This window comes from Erpetoichthys calabaricus, chromosome 2, assembly GCF_900747795.2.
Source record: "Erpetoichthys calabaricus chromosome 2, fErpCal1.3, whole genome shotgun sequence".
In the NCBI taxonomy this organism is placed as follows: Eukaryota; Metazoa; Chordata; class Cladistia; order Polypteriformes; family Polypteridae; genus Erpetoichthys; species Erpetoichthys calabaricus.
Window position 1 is genome coordinate 152570313 of NC_041395.2, and position 20461 is coordinate 152590773.

At 37.9% G+C, this 20461-nt stretch overlaps 1 protein-coding gene across 1 annotated transcript in view; it reads right to left on the bottom strand.

Annotated features, from left to right (window-relative positions):
* dner (delta/notch-like EGF repeat containing) overlaps window positions 1-20461 on the bottom strand; it is a 259011-nt gene that overhangs the window by 130211 nt on the left and 108339 nt on the right. The window contains exons 2-3 of the mRNA XM_028794644.2: window positions 15072-15362; window positions 2492-2586 (exon numbers count right to left, since the gene is read on the bottom strand). Of these exons, the coding sequence (XP_028650477.2) occupies window positions 2492-2586; window positions 15072-15362 (386 nt within the window). The remainder of the gene's footprint in view (window positions 1-2491; window positions 2587-15071; window positions 15363-20461) is intronic.

Here is a 20461-nt window from a genome sequence, read left to right on the forward strand (position 1 = left end):
TTTCATTCATCTATCAGAATTCTGGTATATCTGTGGCCGAGACTACTCCTAAAAGCACTGGTTAGAGCAAAATCAGACATGATCCCACACTGGATGGAATAACCACAATATTTTTTGAATTTAAAATACAAGTTAAAAAAGTCAGTAACATTGAGTAACATTCAGATATATTCATGGCCTTAGTTAACTGTTTTTTAATTTTTGTTTATTTACTTCACCAAAGACAAAGATCTGACTTTTTCATTAAATATTTTTGTTATAATTCAAACTCGAAAGTAACAGTGATAATACGTATGTAGAATGTAATTACATTTATTAGTAGATTACAAAAAAACATTTTCTAAACAGTATTTAATCATGTAGTTAAATAACAAGCCCAGGTATTCTTGTGGTGGCTGGTATATTTTTCATAGACAGTAGATGCAAAAATTACATCAATTTATATATCATTGTCAACTGTTAAATTGGAGGATCTAAGGCTGTTGACTTTGTGATGTTCTAACATCTATTTAGTGCTTACTTTCTGACCAACTTAATCTAATTCTGGGCACATAATCATATTGAGCCAATACAGAGTCATGAATCTCTGGTCTGAACACACACAAAAATGACTAAAGAAGAAGAAGATTTAAAAACAAAAACAAAAACAAAAAACCTTCTGACTTGGTTGTCACAGTCAGCATGAGGCATTAAGCTGGCATATTGCCATTGGTGTAAAAGAGCCCCAGTAATGCTTCTTGACACATTTCTGCTGAATAATTCATTGGCTGAAAGTATTCAGTGTTAGTATGTCAGAGGGAGAATAACCAACATTGTCCTTAATGGTTCATAATCAGTATGCCTTTGGATTTTTGAGAAAGATTAAAGAACCCAGATAAAAAATAAAGGTGGACACTAGAAGAAAAAGTAAATCTCACAAAGCCTGTAATAATATTACAAGGCCTCAGTGTAAAAACCCATCATACGCCCATGTCACACTACACAACTTTTACAGTTATTTTCAGTCGCAGATTTCATTCACATAATCTTAGTGAGTCAGGGGTAGTCATGGCACACTCCAGTGACTGCCAGTCGCATAGTGTGACATAACTGGGGACTCGGTCCAACTAGTCTGGAACTTGCAACTGATGAAATCAAACAGGTCTGATTTTGTCTTAAGTCAAAGGGGTGGGCTCTGTATGCATGAGAGTTAACAACCAATGAGTGCTCACCCAAAAGTATACAATTCATATAAAACAGCTAAGAGGAATAACGAACATGTGTGTTTTGGATCCTGCAAATAGAAGAATGGCTTGTCTGTCTGATTTAACATGTTTTATGTACTAAAACAGAATAGAAGAACAAAAAGGGGGTGAGAGTGTGTCTGAGCTCACCATACCTGTAAACCTTTGCACAGGCACCAGCTTTGTCATGTAACACGTTATTTATTGGCTAGGAGAAAAAGGGGGTGAGGTCAAGATACTTTGGAAACATGTAACTGTGCTGGACAATCATTGCTCAGCCATTTAATGTGAAATGCCTTGCAATTTCTACTTGTGCAACGAGATCAGCAACTTCAGACGCCAAGTCTGACATCCCTTCCAACTATAAGTATTGTGACATCGACTTTAGCTAACTAGCAAACATGTAGAATGTTCTTGCAGATAGCACCAAATCCTAAACCCTAAATATTGAAAATCCCACTTTTACTACAAGGGTATCTATTTAATATTCAACGTAAAAAAAAAAACTGGTTCAAACAGTTTTCCATTTCTGAAACTTTCAACTTAATTAATTAGACGCTAATTGAGATTCTAGTCTCCCAGCAATCAGCAGTGCTGATGTCATGTTCAGTTTCAATTCTTACTTTGAATTGTCACTGTGCCATGTGCGTCTCATCACTTAGGTATGCCAATAAGATTGTCTGAAGTTTATTGGGGTTTGTTTATGACATGCCTTGCTTTATTTTAAATACTGTAACTCTTCTGGGCAGCCTAATTCACTTCTGTGGACAATAAAGTTTAAGCTGTACTGACACAGTATGTCCCAGGAGCACACTGATTAATGAAGAGACCTGGGTTTATTTCGTTGTCTGTCTGTGTTGAGGTGGCATATTTGCCATGACCAAGGGGTTTTTTTTCCCAAGTACTGTGGGTTTCTCCCACGTCATACAGACATGCACATTAGATTACGTGGCGACTCAAACTCATAGCAGTTCCATAGTCAGACTGCATAGTGAAAGTGGCTGTGTGCAAGAACAACCTTTAATGGATGTCAATGATACGCTAAAGGGTTCAAGCATATGGTAACTCCGTAGTAGGATCAGAAAATATATGAAAGAATGGATGAATGTTTTTGAGCATTATATTTCACAATATAATCTTTTTCTGTTTAAGCTAATTTTTAAAAGGCATTGTGTGCAGTTTATTTATACATTTTTTTGGATATACCAATTTGCATAGAGCTTCTACTTTATGTACATATTTAATTTAGAAGCACATAGGACTCTTACTTTACTGAAGTCTCCTCCATAATTTCAAGCGCCAAGCTGCGACCATCATTTGATCCTGTAAGGCTTGAATTTCCACAGGAAAAGTCCAGTGTGATCTGAAAAACCAAACGCTTGGGTGATTGGGTCATGTTTAAAAAAAAATACAAATTGATTAATACTAATCAGTGATATTAAAAATAATATCTAAGGAAGTTGGCAACAGTTCTTGTGCAGTGAATAAAAGAATCTCGTGGAATGACCACCAATGGACGTGGAAACCAATCTTATAAAGGCAAGTATACATCTCCAACAAATAAGATTGTAATTTAAGGCACTGTAGAATCTGGAAAAGAAGATTTTAAATACCACTGCTGCTTCAGAGTTAAGAATAATTAAGAGTTAAGAATAATTATGAAAACCTGAATATATATACCATATGTGTTTAAGCCAACGTCCATTTCTGATGAAGATAACTTAGTGATCATTGTCTTTTTTGCAATCGGGAAACAGTGGGGTCTTCAGAGCTGGGGTGAAGATTCTCTGTCATTCATCAGGCAAGGAACACTCACCAGTTTCATTTGCAGCAAAATAGCTCAGTGGTTTTGGAGTACAGTGAAAAGACTTAGGCATGTAGAAATGTGAAGGTCATGTGATACTAGGTTGTAACAACAGTTCCAATGCCCAAGCTCATAAAGCTCTCAAAACATTGTGGAGGTACAGTTTTCCCTGTGTGCTTCATTAGGAGATGGCGGCACAGAGAGTTTAGCATTTCTGCTATAATATATACAGGCACAAAAGAGGTTGGTTCACCAAAATGAAAAATAAACACATAGTATAATACTCTGAAATTATTTCATTATAATTGTTCTTTATTTAGACTAAATATTTATGTAAGCTATCTTATACAAGTTCCATGTAAATTACACTTTAGTGAAACCACTGGAAATCACTCAAAGGAAGATTTAACAACTGAGTACAAATGATTATACTGTACAATAATACAGCATTAGGTACATGAACCTATATAATATTTATTACTCAAATAAGTAAAAGCAGAGTAAAATGAACAGGAAATTGATCAAGTGAAAAACTTCAGTAACATTACATTTGAGACTAAACACATTGGCTCAAACAAAGTAAGCAAGCTGTAGATAAATAAATTGGTACGGGGTGGCTCAATGCCCCTGTCCATGTCAGCCTTTAGAGATCTATTGTGGTCATACACAATTATCAAAACCTCATTGTAGTAACAAGAACTTTAATGGGCTGTCTCTTCACTTTGTATAATTTTTGCCCAAATCTGTACTTTCTGCAGTTATCACTTGTGTCTGTCTGAGTCACACTGATAAAAATGCAGTTTAACCTCATGACAGATTTATTCACGTTGTCATCCTTTTTGCCCTGCTATTGTTCATCACATTCATTGCAATAAGCTCTTATTAACTGAACATCACTATTTATGCCCAGTTCTGCTTGTAACCTGGTGTTTAGTATGGCAGCCATGAAGACTAAACAGATGGTGTCATCTTTCCCAAGAGTTGAGCTTAAAGACTTTTGTACCTGGAAAGCAACAAAGCATTTTTTAAAGTCATCTAACAATAGAACATGATGAATATATGCAGACTGTGCAGCACTTTCATGTTTTTAAATTTTGGAAGTGCTTGAGCTCCAGAACACCCAAGGAACTGACACCTATGCATGTGTGGGTTTACGTGTGCTAATTACTTTCTCTTAATCAGTAAGGATATGCGCTGGTAGGGCATACAAGCTTTTAGATATCTTCACATAAAAATTTCTTTAAGTGTGTGTGAGCATGTGTGCTTGTGTGTGCATCCCTTTCTCCATAAATGTAAATTTAAATAGTATCTCATGGAAAAATTTTGCAAATCAATAGGTCTGGTTCCATGACTAAATAGAGCAGACTGTAAAATTCCCAGTTAAACTGAACAGTTTCTACAGCAGTTCTCATTGGACATACTATAGATAAGTAGTGGAATAAACTGCACCAATAACAACAGACTTGAAGCCTGTAAAATGACACGCATGATGCAACTTGTTTGAAGAAGATAGGTGATTATTTTAAGTTCTTGCTGCATATAGATCGTGGAATTCAGGGCAAATATCTCAGAAAACATTTATTCTGTAATTTTCCATCTTTGCTAGTAGTCACCTACAAGAATGCAGAAAAATGCATCATTTTCTGATAAATACTGTAACTTTAAGATATGAAAATTATTTTTGATTTTTGATACACACATTCACCCAGACACCATTCTAAAATCAACTTTTCTCGATATTTTGAGCAGAATCTTGAATTTGAACCTTACTTAACTTGATAGTGAGTTTGAGACCTCTTCACCAAACTTCCATTTACATGGAAGTAATAAAAACAATCACTATAGATAGCAAGGTTTGGGATTATAATCAGAATATCATCTTATGGGGATAGTAGTTCATTTGGAGTTCTTGTGCAATGCAGCAAAGCAGTTTCACTCTGCTACTTTTTCACAAAAATATGGAAAGCATCCAAACTTACAAAACAACTCAATTACTATCCAGCTTACTAATAGCAAAAGTAATGACTAGTAAAGAAAGAAAGTGGCTAAAATGAAAATCTACTAATCAGAATTGAGAATGAGCCCCCTGGTGTGGGGTGAAGGACCACCATGTTCAACTAGAGAGATCGCTTGAGATCGCTCTTCCTGTAGCAAAAGGAGGAACATCTCCGATTCCAGCGTGGGGTTTAAAGCCACCTTATGGCCAAAGGCCTACTACTGTAAGTGTGGAGTTGTGAAGAAGACTGAGGCAAGCACTCCAATGGGTGGGGAGAAAGGAGGAAAGAAATGAGATAAAAGGGAGTCTCTGATGTATATGTTGTTGGCCAAATGGATAAAAATAAATAAAATAAAAAGTGATATATGAGTTCAGTAATTGACTTTGAATACAATTTTATTTATCAATCCCATCAATCTATTGGAACAGTTCAGGAACACAAGGGACTGGACTCTATCAGGGCAGAAAAAGGAAAAAGGCAGGAGCTAACCCAGGCCATCATAGGACACACTCGCTCATATGGAGCCATTTTGGAAGCACTAATTAACCTAATTAACACACATCCTTGAAATGTGCGAGGAATATTAAGGTATCCCCTGAAAAACCTACATAGACACAGAGAAACAATGAAGACGAGACGCATCAGTACTAACTAATCAGAGTTGCAATTCATTTAGTAATTTAAAGCCTGGGCTGGGACAGTGTCATAGACAATTAGGGCTGCCTCATAGTTCCAAGGACAAAGGTTGCATTGCAGGCACGTTCATGTGTACTGTTTGGAGATATTCTGCAGGCTGTTTTGATTTGCTAATTTTAAATTGTCCAGACACAAGTGACAATAAATGTGTATGCAAATATGGCCTCCCGTAGACTGGCACCCTACCCTTGGACTCAGTGCTGCAGTACTGCATACGTTCAAGCTCCTCACACCCAGTAACAAACGGAGAGTTCAGAAAATATAGGGAGGGGAGAGTGATTTTCTGTTTCATTTCTAGGTTCTGTGAAAAATCTAACAGTAAATGACCCTACATTTACAGCAATGCTTTGTTAAAAAAGGTCAAATACCTAACTATCATGTTCCTATTTGACGTCTTTTGTGACATCCATCATAAAACCTTTAAACCTTGACTTTCTTCACAGAGCCATCTAGTAAAACAAGCACGTTTACTTCATCTCAACACAAGCATATCATGGCACAGAGAATTATGACCTCTAAATCTTTTCAGGAAGAAGCCGAGGTCATTGTTTTCCCTTGAGACTGGTCACATATTCTAAGATATCACTCTTACAGTAGCTGCAGCTTTTATGCAATATCCACAGATGACCTCTGAATACATTAGCTATATGGGTCTGAATATAAAGAAAGGTGAGAGAGCCATGTACTCACTGAAATGTGAGACAAAATTATTCTCTCACTCAAATGAGAGCAAACAAGGACCTTGGTGAATTCAGCTGCCAGAACGGGCAGAGTGTGTTTACGGTTATAGGCTCATTGTATTTAATATAAATTCACATTTATGAAGAAATAGGAATACTTTAAAATGTGTAATATTCCTTGAATAAATAAATACATACATACATATACATATAAAGGGCACCAAATGTGGTGATATGACCAAAAGATGCATTGAATGCCCTATAAGGGCTTGGGACAGAGGAAAATGGAAGTGCACTACCCTCCTTATAATATGAGGCCATGGCAGACCAGGACAAAAAGGTCAGAAAGCCTCCTAACCAAACCACACATGGTCCTAAGCTTAAAGAGCATGGAACGTGCTGCACCTTTAACCTGCAAGTTAAAAGATACCCTGGAGAAGTGACCCTCTGAAGGTGATAAACAGCTCAGCAATGCAAAGGAACCAAGGCTTTCTACCAGGAGCTCTAGCTTAGTATCCATTTTTGGAAAGCTAGGCTGACCTGACTACAGACATGATTCCAGGGTATGCCCAGAAGTGGTTTCTAAGGTGGGTTTAAAAGCAAAGTGAGGTCCAGAGTGGCAGAAATGCTCATCTGGAGGAAAGAAGACAGAGGCCTGGGTAGTGCACAAAAGATATAAAACATGGAGAGGTGAGTGATTAGTACATTACTCTGAGGTGAGGAAGCCACCCCATCAGGCAAACGGGGTTCCAAACCAATTCAGGTATGTCCAGAGGGGCTGCACCATTTTTTTGTCTGTTTACTTTGTACTTTTATCTGTGTCATTTTCTTTATATATGCCATGTGCTTATTGGCAAAAAATGACAATTTAATATACTCTGGCCTTCGTGGTCTTGTTCTGGGTTGGAAAAATGCAGTGAGAGTGCCTCCTCTAATTAACAGATATATATTCTTTACTTAAGCACAATACTGTAGAGTTTCAAATCTAAATTGTATAATTTGTAAATAATCTGGCACAGAGGATGTTGCAGCTAGGTAGTTTGTGACATTAACCTTTGAGCATGTCGTATTGTTAGCTGACTAAAAATTAAAATATTTAAAAATCAAAGGACTCCTCCTTTAACATAAAAAATCCAGAAAAAGTTAAGGTGACCCTATTACATATTATGGCAATTTGACATATATTTAAGATCTCTTGGTGGTGAAAGGGGAATGGTTTGATAGATCTACTGTACTTTGTATAGCACATCCACTTTTAAACGAAGTTGGGGGATGTCCATCAGACTGCTTTAACTGGAAAAAGGTGATGAATGGTGTATTGCTAGCAGGCGATTTGCTCTAAAGTGACAAGTGAACTTTGGACTATTTTTAGATTGGTCCATAATTTCTCCTTTCATGAACCACCAGTACAGTATAATGTTTGGGTGGCAGCATCATTTGACTTTGCAGTATATTGTGCCCTGCAACAACCAAGGTCTAATGTGCTCTGATAATTTCTATGTGCTGTAGCCAAAGCTCATTGTTATGCTTCTCATCTCCAGCAGATGAGTCTGATTCATCCTAGCAAGGAATAAGTAATGCAAAAACAGTTATTAAAGTACACTATGCCAATGAAGCAATGGAAAAAGTAAAGACCAACTAAAATAGATAGTTACAATTTTTTGGTAAGATTATTCACAGCCAGTTAATAAACTGAAATTATTTTATGCAATTTAAAAAAATTTAATTTGCATATTCATGCAATATATAGTAACTAAGGTCATATGTGGACCAGTTATTAAGACAGTCATTTCTCTGGGTCTATCCAGAAGAGTGGTGGCACCCATTTCCTTGATGTTCCTCTTACCAGCCACTGTCAGAGTGGTTTTTCAAGTTTTCTACTTTAAAGTCATTATACAAATGTATCCTTACCCATCTTATATTCACTTTAGAATAACTCCCATTTTTTTATTTGATCAGCATAGCTGGGAAGCAGAGCATATAATAGAAACAAACAAGTGTTACTGAACACAGAGAAGTAAGTAACATATACAGTACAAGAAACAGAGCCAGATGCCATACTCAGTGGAACATAACGAAAATGAATCTCTAAAATTTATTTATTTATTTTTAATGTTAAACAAATATTGTGGCTCCAGGCATCAAGTACTGATAATCACATTACCACATTTGGTATACAATTTGTTGCTGCTGGGTTATGACAAACGTTTTCTGAGATTGTTCAATTAAGGTGGTTATTTAGTATAAGGGAGACGGAAATATCAAGTTAAACTAGTTATACTCTAAGCATGCTGATTAGATAGATAGATAGATAGATAGATAGATAGATAGATAGATAGATAGATAGATAGATAGATAGATAGATAGATAGATAGATAGATAGATAGATAGATAGATAGATAGATAGATAGATAGATAGATAGATAGATAGATACTTTATTAATCCCAATGGGAAATTCACATTATCACATTAACATAAGAATTTCACTGTACTCTGCACATGTGGTAATAAAGACCCTATAAATCTATAATGATACCATAAAGGCATTTCAGTTATGGACCCATTTAAGGAAACAAATTAATTTCATACTTTGTACACCATACAGTTATAGGAATGTGGCTCAGTTGATCATATCTATCTACTAAGTGAATAGGCAAGAATCACAAATACAGTGAATGTTGTGGTTCCTTGCTGCCACAGAAATAAACATGAGAATGTATCAGTCTGTAATGATGAACATTTGAGCCTACCAGTTAGTTTAAAAAGATCTTCATCACCACCAAGAAAATAAGTGATCTGAATCCACAGAAAAGAGTAAGACCATGCAGGATCAAGTAAAAACTAATACTAGAGAAAATGAGCATGGCTTTCAAGCCCAAAATTATAGATTTTATTGCTAAGACAGTAATGCTCCTTCTGAAGCTTGTTTGAAAATTGCTTAGCACCGAAAGGATGTTGCTGAAACAGCACTTCCAGGGATGTAGTGAATCATTCTTTACAGAATGTAAAAACAAAAAAGAAAAGAAAATGAAGAAAAGCAAAAGTCAGCACTTGCTTCAAGTTTTGTATTCATCCATTGACAGATGAATAGAAGGCATTTTCATCAACTACTTTGAACACCTTGAAAATGCAGATAATTACATTCTTGTCCATGGCGGAATCTAATGTACCCAAAGTATGAGTTGCTTTGCAAGGCCAGACTTGCGTAGCCAGGGAACGTCACATTCTGCAAGCTGTTTGAAGAGTTTGGTCTGTAAAGATTGCATCTTGTGTGTGTGTTTGTATGTTTTCCCACGAATACAAGAAAACAGAAATATGAATGGATTGATTATCTGCATTCAGAATATAGGAAGGTTTGCTGGAATGCAAGTTACTTTGAGATCCCATGGGTGCAAGCAAGAGTGCAGGAACTTGGATACAGTCATAAGTTTCCAAGGACTAAACAGCTGTAACAGATCACTTAAGTTTGGCTGCACTCTTCATGTTCCATCTGTTTTTCTATCCAATTCAGTACCTTCTGTCCAATACAGTGTTCTGGGGAGCCACAGCCTTTTCTAGCAGCATTGGGTGGCATGTTAGCTGTCAACTTCGGACAAAACTCTAGCTCATCCTTTTTATTTGAAAACATATTTCAGCTATTTACATCCTATTGCTCACTCAGACATCAAGAACCAGGTTTACAAATTCAAATAGGTAAGCCTTTTTACAATGATATCTGAATTTCAGTCATCCACATTTGGAATAGACTGGTTAAAAAGGAATGTCTATAATTACAAAGAAAATCTTTATTGTATTGATTAATTAAACCATGTATTAATGGAGAGCATTTTTAATTCTTAATCTGTTTCATTTTCCACTTACTTTTCGCTATTTCTTTATTTTATTGGGTCCCCTGATCTGTTTTTAGTATTCTCTGTTCTAATTCGCTCTTAATGTTTGTTTTTAATTTTTTGTTTTTAGTCTTACTTGTCTTAACCGTACAGCGCTTTGGTCAGTTGTAATGCTGTGTTTTTAAGCACTTAACAAATAAATATGGTATGGTATGGTATGGTATTTGTTGTTCCCTTCTTTGTGAGTTCTTTGTAATTAGCTAAAGACAAGCCTGTAAACATACATCTCTGTAGGTACCCACTGAAATTACAGAAACATCAACCAAAAATTCTGCATCTCCACTTTAACATAACAACCAAATATACACCAGACATGATTATTTTAATGCAGACAGAAATGTCTTCCTACTTCAGTAATTCACCAAGATTCAATACATTATAATGTTACAAATATATGCAAATACTTTACATTCAGCTGTTATTTTAAAGATGTTGTTAAAATGGCTGCAGGGATAAAGAAGATACTTGTCAAATGGACTTAAATATTTGGTTGTAAATGGAGCGTTTTATAATGTAATAATGCATTTACAGTTCTAGGATATGTTAAATGAATTTTTTGTTAAAGCAGTAAAACACCATACTCAAGACCTGATTAAAACTGTATTCTTTACTCAGTTTTGCACATCATCATTACAGTTTGGCTGACTGACCACTTTATATTCCCAATACCTCTGACAAACTTGTAATCATCAAAAGAAAGACCTAACAAATTATCACAATGCAGAAAACATCTCACTACAAGCTCAAATTAATATTCACTTTGTATAATATAGTCCTTTATAGTCCTTTCAGGTACTCTACTTTCCTAACACACCCCAACAGTGTTCATAATAGGTGATACAGTACGTCAACTATAAATTGGCCCTGTATGATGTCTTTAGGTTTGTGTGTGAGTATGCCAAGCATTGGGCCAGCACCATATCCAGGGTTAGTACCTGCTTTGATCGTGATGGAGCTGGGATAGGCATGAGTCCTTGGGACTCGGAAACTAGAGCAAGCTATTTTGATAATGAATGAGTGGATGGTTGAATTGGTTTGGTAAATACAGTTCATTGATTAATCAATCAACAATTTCTTGTATAAAGTTTTTGCTGTTTTTTTAGATTCACAGCTTAAAGTTTCTTTTGATCAATCAACAATACATTATCATGCCATGTCCATGAGTACAGCTCTCCTGGTCTTTAACCACACCACTTGAAATTACTTAAAATTCACTGCTAGAACCAGGCTCATGTATCTAAACATGTTTGTATATTTATACATATTTCTTAAATGTATTTTAATTGAATGTTGACACCAGTTCTGTTTTCTGACTTCTTTATGCTCTATCACAGTGGTGGGCAAAGTCATTCCTGGAGGGCCGCAGTGGCTGCAGGTTTTTGTTCCAACCCAACTGCTTAATTAGAAAACAATCCTTGCCAATAATTTAATTTCCTGGCTTGTTAGTGCTTTAACTCTGCCATGTCAGGTCATCCTCATATCCTAGGTTTTTTTTTTCCTTTCTAAGGATATCACTCAAATGATTTGAAGTCTAAAATGTAATTCTCAGTCCTTTACTTTTTTTCTCTTCACTTTCCTTCCAAGTATTTAATTAAACCAAACAGGTGTAAATGGAAACAGGCTAAATGGAGAAATGCTGGTTTCTTTTATCATTTGCATCTTATTGCTAATAAGGAGCAATTAAAAACCAAAATACAGCTGTTTAAGACTAAAATAAGCAATAAGGGTTCAAAATCTTAACAAGCGAGACAGTTAAAATGAAGCAGAAGTGTTACTTGAGCAATAAGTGCTTCTTATTAAGCAACTGGGTTGGAACAAAAACCTGCAGCCACTGCGGCCCTCCAGGAACGACTTTGCCCACCCCTGCTCTATCATGCTCTATCATGTAGACACCTATTTCTACAGTTTCCTCAAATCAAATGCATTTTGACTCATCTAGCACATGCTCCCTATATTGGCCAAGAACCTAACTTGAATCTTAAGCTTTGTCCAACCTCATATTTTTGGTTGTCTAGTAATAGAACCAACCTATTGGGCAGTTATGTATTTACAACTTCTGTCATGCAACCCCCTGAGTCTTGTAAACAGAGGTGTCAGACTTTTCCATCAAAGAACTTCTTAGTTTGAAGCAATATCTTGTTAATTTTTGATAATGAAAAAATTTATGTAAGCATTTTATTTACACCTTCTATTGGTCTGGTCACTCTGATGGCTATCATACTCAAGGAGTAGCTGTTGCTGTAGCGGATCGGCTCCTTCCAAAGGTGTCTGATGTCACTTCTTTCAACAAGCGTATTATGAGACTCAGATTAAGGCACTCTCTGGGAGACATTTTATTTGTAACTTTGCTCGGTGGTTGATGGGTGCCCAAAAGGTGACACTCCTCCAGTTATGGATGACTTCAATGCAACCACTGGGACTGACAGGGCTGGCTATGACAATTGTGTCAGTCCCCATCAGTCTGGTGACCGAGGTGAAAGTGGCTCCATGTTCTTTGACTTTGCAAAAGGTCATGGGCTGTGGATCGCTGCATCCTGGTTCCAGCACCCTGAGCCACATCGTTGGACTTGGTACTCCAATACTGGTGGTGCAGTGAAGGAGATCGATCACATCCTTGTGGGCAGAAAACTGCAGGGTCTACAGAAGTGCTCAGTTTGTGAATTCTGACCAAAGAGTTGTTGTTGCTACTCTGAAGATCTAGCTTAGGTCCAGTAGGCTACCACCTACTAGGAAAATGAAGCTGGACCTGGCCAGACTCCAAGATCAGGCTGTTTCTAACAAGTCTGCACACAGTTTGTGTGAAGAACTTACAGACTTGGGTGTGATTGTTGATCCTAATGTGATGTGGAAGACCTTCTCTGACAACACACTGAAGGTTGCTAAGGGTTGTGTTCCCAGAAGGAGGTGTTTCATCTCGCAGTGCACCTTGGATATCATTGAGAGGATTTGCAGTGCACAGCTTGATGGCAACTTTGGTCTGTACTGAGAAGGATGGCTGCAAGGGTTCTGAGGGCAGATAAGGTGGTGTTTGTTAGAGGAGTCTGTGAGCAAGTTACACACTATCTATGGTCTAGTGACCCACATCTTGCTTGCAGAGGAATTGAAGCATTATGCACATCCAAATCTGTTCCTTGGAGAGTTGCAGCCAGGGCAGCTAATGGAACAGTCCTTACGGATGACACTGCAGTTGTGACCCACTGGGCTGGCTACTTTGAGCATCTGTTTAAAGCTGATCCTCCGGCTAGGATGTTAGACATCTCTTGGTTCCCGGTTCTTAAGGCTGATCCTCTAATTAGCTGTGAACCACCCAATCTTACTTAGATTGCACAGGTGGTGAACCAGCGAAAGGTAAGGAAGGCTGCAGGGATTTGTGGTATCCGTAGTGAACCTCTCCAGGCTGGTGGTAAAGCTGTCCCCAAGTCATTGCAAGCAATCTTTGCTCTCATTTGGGAGACAGGCGTCATACCCACTGACTGGAAAATGGGACTTGTCGTCCCTATCTGGAAAGGGAAGGGTGATCGCCTGGATTGCAGGGGGGACTACAGGGGGATAACACTGCTCACGGTGCCAGGTAAGGTCCTTGCTATGGTCATCCTCAATAGGATCCTTGACCACTTGCCTTATGGAGTGCACGAATATCAGCAGAGTTTCTTTGTAGCCTTTGTCGATTTTCATAAAGCGTTTGACAGAGTTGTTCTGAGACTTCATGGGGTCACCTCAAAGTTGCTGGATATCATGGCTGGCCTGTACACTCGTGCTGTGAGTGCTGTGCAGAGTGGAGGCAGAACCGCAATGACCTCTTGGGCACAGCCATCAGCAGTGTGTCTTTCTGCAGAGAGAGTGTCAACCTTGTCGAGAGGTTTATTTACCTCGGCAGCGACATTCATTTCTCTGATGACTCTTCCTATGAAGTCAGTAGACAGATTGGGAGAGCATGGGGGGTCAAGAGGTCGCTGGAAAGGGGTGTGTGGCACTTCAGATATCTTTGCAAAAGGCAAAGGTCAAGTCTTTAGAGTCCTGGTGCTTTCTGTCTTGCTATATGGTTCTGAGACATGGACGCTATCCAGTGATGTGAGATGAACACTGGTCTCCTTCAGTACTGTGTCTCTCCAGAGAATCCTTGGGTACTGCTGGTTTGACTTTGTGTTGAATAAGTGGTTGCTCATGGAGTCCCAAATGATGCACATTACCTGCATTGTGAGGGAGCATCAGTTAAGGCACTTTGGCCATGTGGTGTGATTCCCCGAGGGTTGCAGGATCCTCATTGTTGAGGGTTGGACCAGGCCAAGGGGACGCCCACGTAACACCTGGTAAATAGATGGTAATTTCCGGAGGGTGGGAGTGAACTACGTGTCTGCCTGGAGGGGTTGCCAACCAGGATCCCGAACTGTTTTGTTGTGTGGTGGGTGCATCAACATGCTGTACCTTTGCATGCTCCCCAGCTTGTATGGCTTGTCAGCGTCCCCATTCTACCACATCATTGATGTATTTATACAGTATTTCCTTATTTCTGACAACTTAAGAAGTAGATAGTAAGTTCTCAGTTGTTCATGTTTCTCTCATTTCTTTTTAATATATTTCATTAAAGTGGGTAATTTATGAGAAGGACACACAGATGGAAACAGGACCAAATCAGCTGGTTAGCCTTTGCCTACTTTACTTTTCACACAAACCACTACAGGTACTGTATGTATACATTGCTCATACATATATACAGCATAACTGAGTGAATACATTAATGTACCCATATGCAGTATTCTACATTAAACATTTTTCTTACCTCCTTTCCTTGAAAGCTGAGTTCAGTAACTTTCTGGCCCAGCTTTGGCTGCCATGAAGGCAGAGTGACAGCCATCTGTAAATCAGGCAGTGATGTAGTATCCAGAGGAAGGGGTTTTTCTGTTGTTGAGGTGTCCTGTCCTCGTAGGGGTGAAGCAGGAGTGCTGAGCAGTATCTGTTCACATCGTTCACCTTGGTAGCCCTCATTACAGTCACAGATATAGCTGTCAGGGCCAGTGCTGGTACAGTTGCCATGGATACATGGGTTGCTCATGCAGGGATCTATAAATGACTAAAAGAATGTAGAAACACGTCAGTTTCAAGCATTTTGAGAAGCAGACTGTATGCATATACTGTATTCTGTCAAATTATACAGTATGCTGCCATGAGAATCAAATGCCACTGATTTGGCCCATGTTTTGTTTTTGCTTATTTGTAAATAATATTATAACTCTTAAAGCTTGGGCATGAAAGAAAACAGTTGTTTCAATGTGTAATATCAAAATCTAACTGCATGACAATAACATTTCCAGCTGAGCCTGTAGGCAAGCCCAGCAGTCTTCTAATTAAACCAATTTTGGTAAACGAATCGAGTTGCACTGACAAGGTCGAGCCAGTGCGGTTTCCATGGAGCAGAGTATCATCTGAGCTTGCATAATTAAACAGTTCTACCAATTTATTATTGATTGCACTGATGTGCAAAGGCTGGGCTCAGTCTGGAGGGGAAAAAAGTCAGAGCCACTCTCATGTATCAAAGTGCACAGGTGACGTTTCTCAAATAGCACAACCTTGGCTCAAAGTTTAGCTGCCAGCTTCAAGACAAATTTAACCTGGTCTTCTCACAAACCCTCTTGGCTACAAATGAGGAAAAATTAACAATTCTCCATATGAATGTCAAAGGGGCAGCAACCAAAATAACTGAAATAACACCTAATTACATGATATACTGTATGAAACAACTGATTAATGATTGAAAGATACTAACAAGTAATTTATGGTGTGACATCATACGAGAAGTCATTTCAGGTGCTGTACTGTGCAAAGTGAGAAAGGCGAGAATTTAACTTCTGACCGATAAAACATATTTTGTTGAAATAACTGGCGCCCTCTTATTATCTCAAGATGTTTCCTGATGTCTGTTTCTGCATATCTCTGATCTTATCCATACATGCTGTGCTCAATCAAGAAAATTACTTCTCTGACTACTGCAGCTCTTCTTAAAGGTTTCCATATATAATTTTAATATGTATAAACTAAATATTATATTTTTAACAGGATTGATATATTTTGCATATTCCAGATCTTTCTGTTAATCATTTCATAAATAACACCAGCTGTCTTAAGTGGGTAACAAAGAAACTTTAAATGAGAGGTTGGAAAGAATCTTTAATACTGCATTGTTCTTTTAAATTTAGCTCTTCTAATGAAGCTACTAAGTGTTTTGTCAAAGCTTAACCAATAACATCTGCACCTCCAAAACACAATAAAGAATGAATCGGGGTTTGAATCTTAAGGAGTATGAATCATAAGGTCTTCATTGAAATCCTACTGAAATGCTGTAAATAAAAAACTCTACGTGATAATGATTGGCTATCAGGGTACAGTAATCCTTAATCTATAATAATAAAAGGCAAAGCCCTCACTGACTGACTGACTGACTCACTCATCACTAATTCTCCAACTTCCCGTGTAGGTGGAAGGCTGAAATTTGGCAGGCTCATTCCTTACAGCTTACTTACAAAAGTTAGGCAGGTTTCATTTCGAAATTCAAAGCGTAATGGTCATAACTGGAACATATTTTTTGTCCATACACTGTAATGGAGGAGGCGGAGTCACGTATCGCGTCATCACGCCTCCTACGTAATCACGTGAACTAAAAACAAGGAAGACAATTACAGCACGAGTCGCACGCGGGAACGAAGGTAAATGACGTTAATTTTTGACTGTCTTTTAATACTGTGTAAGCATACATATTAACACATGTGCAATTAAACGTGTGCATTTACGGGGTGATTTCTCAGGCTTAAAAGCTCGCCTTTTATCAAACGCGGGAACAAAGGTAACTGACGTTGTTCACTGTCTTTTAATACTGTGTAACCATACATATTAACACATGTCCAATTAAACGTGTGCATTTACGGGGTGATTTCTCAGGCTTAAAAGCTCGCCTTTTACTAAAAAGGTAAATGCAAAACTATTTTCAATCAGTTTATTGAAACGCTCCCGTTAAGGATTGCAATAACATATTCGCGAGATAAAAGAACGAAGTAGGGGGAAATGGAGGAAGAGCCGCAAACAGCGAACAGCAAAAAATTAATTAAACAATTGAGAACGGAGCGAGTTAAGCATACAAGCATGTTCATAAGGGAAACAAACCACGGTGTAAAACGTAAGTTTAAATTAAGTTTATAGAAACGCTCCCGCTGCGGATTGCAATAACATATTCGCGAGATAAAAGTTTAATGAGAAGACACGAGGTATAAACGAACCACACGCCGTGGCGCAACGTTAGGGGCAACAGTTTCAACCATTCTATGATCTGCTTCTCGCAACTGAAAGACGGCACATGGCGGATGTTAGCCGACTTGCTGACCGCAACGTTAGGGGCTTCAACTGTGGCGCTGACGCCACATCTCAGTGCCAACACTTTGCAGACTGTACTTAAAAGACACGCCCTCCTCACTGGACAGTTAAAAACACCAATCAAACTAACGATGACATCAAGTATTACCCAATGAAAAGTAGGAAAGGAGGCATCTTCATAAAATGCGTGTGGGATGATTTGCATGAGACGCTGCTTTAAAAAAAAAATGATAAAAAAAATACGGGATAAATCCCGTCCAGTATTGATTCAAAACGGGACGCGCAATTTCATTCTCAAACGCGGCACGATTCCGTATTTTAAAGGACGGGTGGCAACCCTACACTGCCAGGTAACCACCCATACAATCAGATTGTGATTCAGACTAGGAATGCAATGAATGTAATTACCCCGATCTACATACAAGGCGAAAGTCTTGCAACATTCAAAGATGATGGTTTGGGATAATTAGTACTTATTAAGTACACCATGGAACATAAAAGAGCTTATGAAGCCTTGAACCGAAAAAAGCAAGATCTCAGAGATCGTAAAAAAAAAAAAGGAGGTAATGTCGTTTTACTCGCTGTAGATTTTAGTCAAACATTACCAGTTATTCCACGAGGGAGACCAGCAGATGAACTCAACGCGTGTTTAAAATCCATGCTTCTCCCACGGTCGGTTATATGTCGCGTGTTCTTGGGTAGGTACACCAAAAAATGTATACATTTAAGCATGTAATGGGCAACGAAAAAATTAGGTATACCCGAAGGCACTGCAGTAGTACTCAATGTAACTTTACTTCTTAAATGTTAATGTTTTACTGTTTAATAATTTATACGCTTCTTATATATTGTTCAAATTCTTTTATCAAAATACCACTGACAGCGCAATGCACGATAACATGGAGTGAATACACCATACGCATCTGCCCACGGCCGCCCTGGTGTGCGCAGATAGGAGTTGATTCTAAAATAAAATAAACATAAAAAGAGTAATACATTCATCACCCATAAAGCGGATAGCAGACGTGACGTATTATATGTGTACCAGATTTCAAGTCAATACGTGAAACGGTTTGCAAGCTACATGTGATTTAAAATCCTGGACAGACCAACGAAAAGCCACGGTAGCAAATTATAGAAGAAGATTTTACTGTTTAATAATTTATATTTATATGAAATGTGCTTCTTATATATTACTTCATATTCTCATATGATAATGATGTTAATGTTGTTTATATTGATTTCTATGTTATTGTAAGTGCATCTATGTGTGTATATGTATGTATGTATATGTATGTATGTGTATATATATATATATATATATATATATAAAAAATATATATATAAAAAATATATGTGTATATGTATATATAATATATCTGTATATGTGTGTATATGTGTGTGTATATGTGTATATGTATATATATATGACAGCAACACTCATAACAATGACAACACAATTACATTGACAATCATGTTACGTTATTTTTAAAATGTTTCCTTTACTTTTTCATAACCTCTTTAACACACTACTTCTCCGCTGCGAAGCGCGGGTATTTTGCTAGTAAAGTATAAAATACAGTTCAGTTTTAGAAGCAAAGGGGTACAAGTGTGGCATGTTCTTAAATAATAAATATTCTCACTCAATTATTCATGTGGTACCTTTAGTAAAAAACATAACCATCCACTAAAACAAGACTTAACAAAAATGTAGGTATCTGAAATTTCACTTACAACGTCATCATGGGGTTTACATCTGTGACCCTTAAGGCGAAGCCTCACTGTGCCCTCCCCATGAATTCAGGATAATACCACTGCTGCTAAATTTAGAGCTTAAACGACTTGCACTTCAGCATGCTTACTGGCAGACACCTCTGAGATATGGCAACTTAGTGTGCAGAAACACTGATTTAAGCAGGAACATGTTGACATTTTGGAAGAATAAAAAGTCATTGAATAACTAGAGGATGATATGAACGGTTAATTAAAGTATATTCTCAAAACTAGGCATTTAATTGCACTGTAAGCCATCAGGTAGCTGTCCTGCTTTATGCTCAACTATACTTTCTACTAGGCTCTTTGTTGCCAACTGCAATTAAAGCAGAATAGGGGTCTTTATAGGGCTGAACCACCTGATGTGCACTATTGCTGATTGATGATGTCTCTGTATTCAAAATGTGAACAAAGTGCACTGAACCTATCAAGGTCTGCACTTAAAGTATTAAAAATAACAATAACATTTGATTTTAACTGTTTAGTATAAATCAGCAAGAGTGAAAGGGAAGGTCTACAGAACGGTAGTGAGACTACCTATGTTATATGGGTTGGAGACGGTGGCACTGACCAGAAAGCAGTAGACAGAGCTGGAGATGGCAGAGTTAAAGATGACAAGATTTGCACTGGGTGTGACTAGGTTGGATAGGATTAGAAAGGAGTACATTAGAGGGTCAGCTCAAATTGGACGGTTGGGAGACAAAGTCAGAGAGGTCAGATTGTGCTGGTTTGGACATGTGCAGAGGAGAGATGCTGGGTATATTGAGAAAAGGATATTAAAGATAGAGCTGACAGGCAAGAGAAAAAGAGGAAGGCCTAAGAGAAGGTTTATGGATGTGGTGAGAGAGGACATGCAGGTGGTGGGTGTAACAGAGCAAGATGTAGAGGACAGAAAGATATGGAAGAAGATGATCCGCTCTGGTGACCCCTAACGGGAGCTGCCGAAAGAAGAAAAAGAAGAAGAAGAAGAACAAGAGTATAAATGAGGATTAACAAGTGTGTGAATTTATCTTAATTTCTGGTAGATCTAGTCTG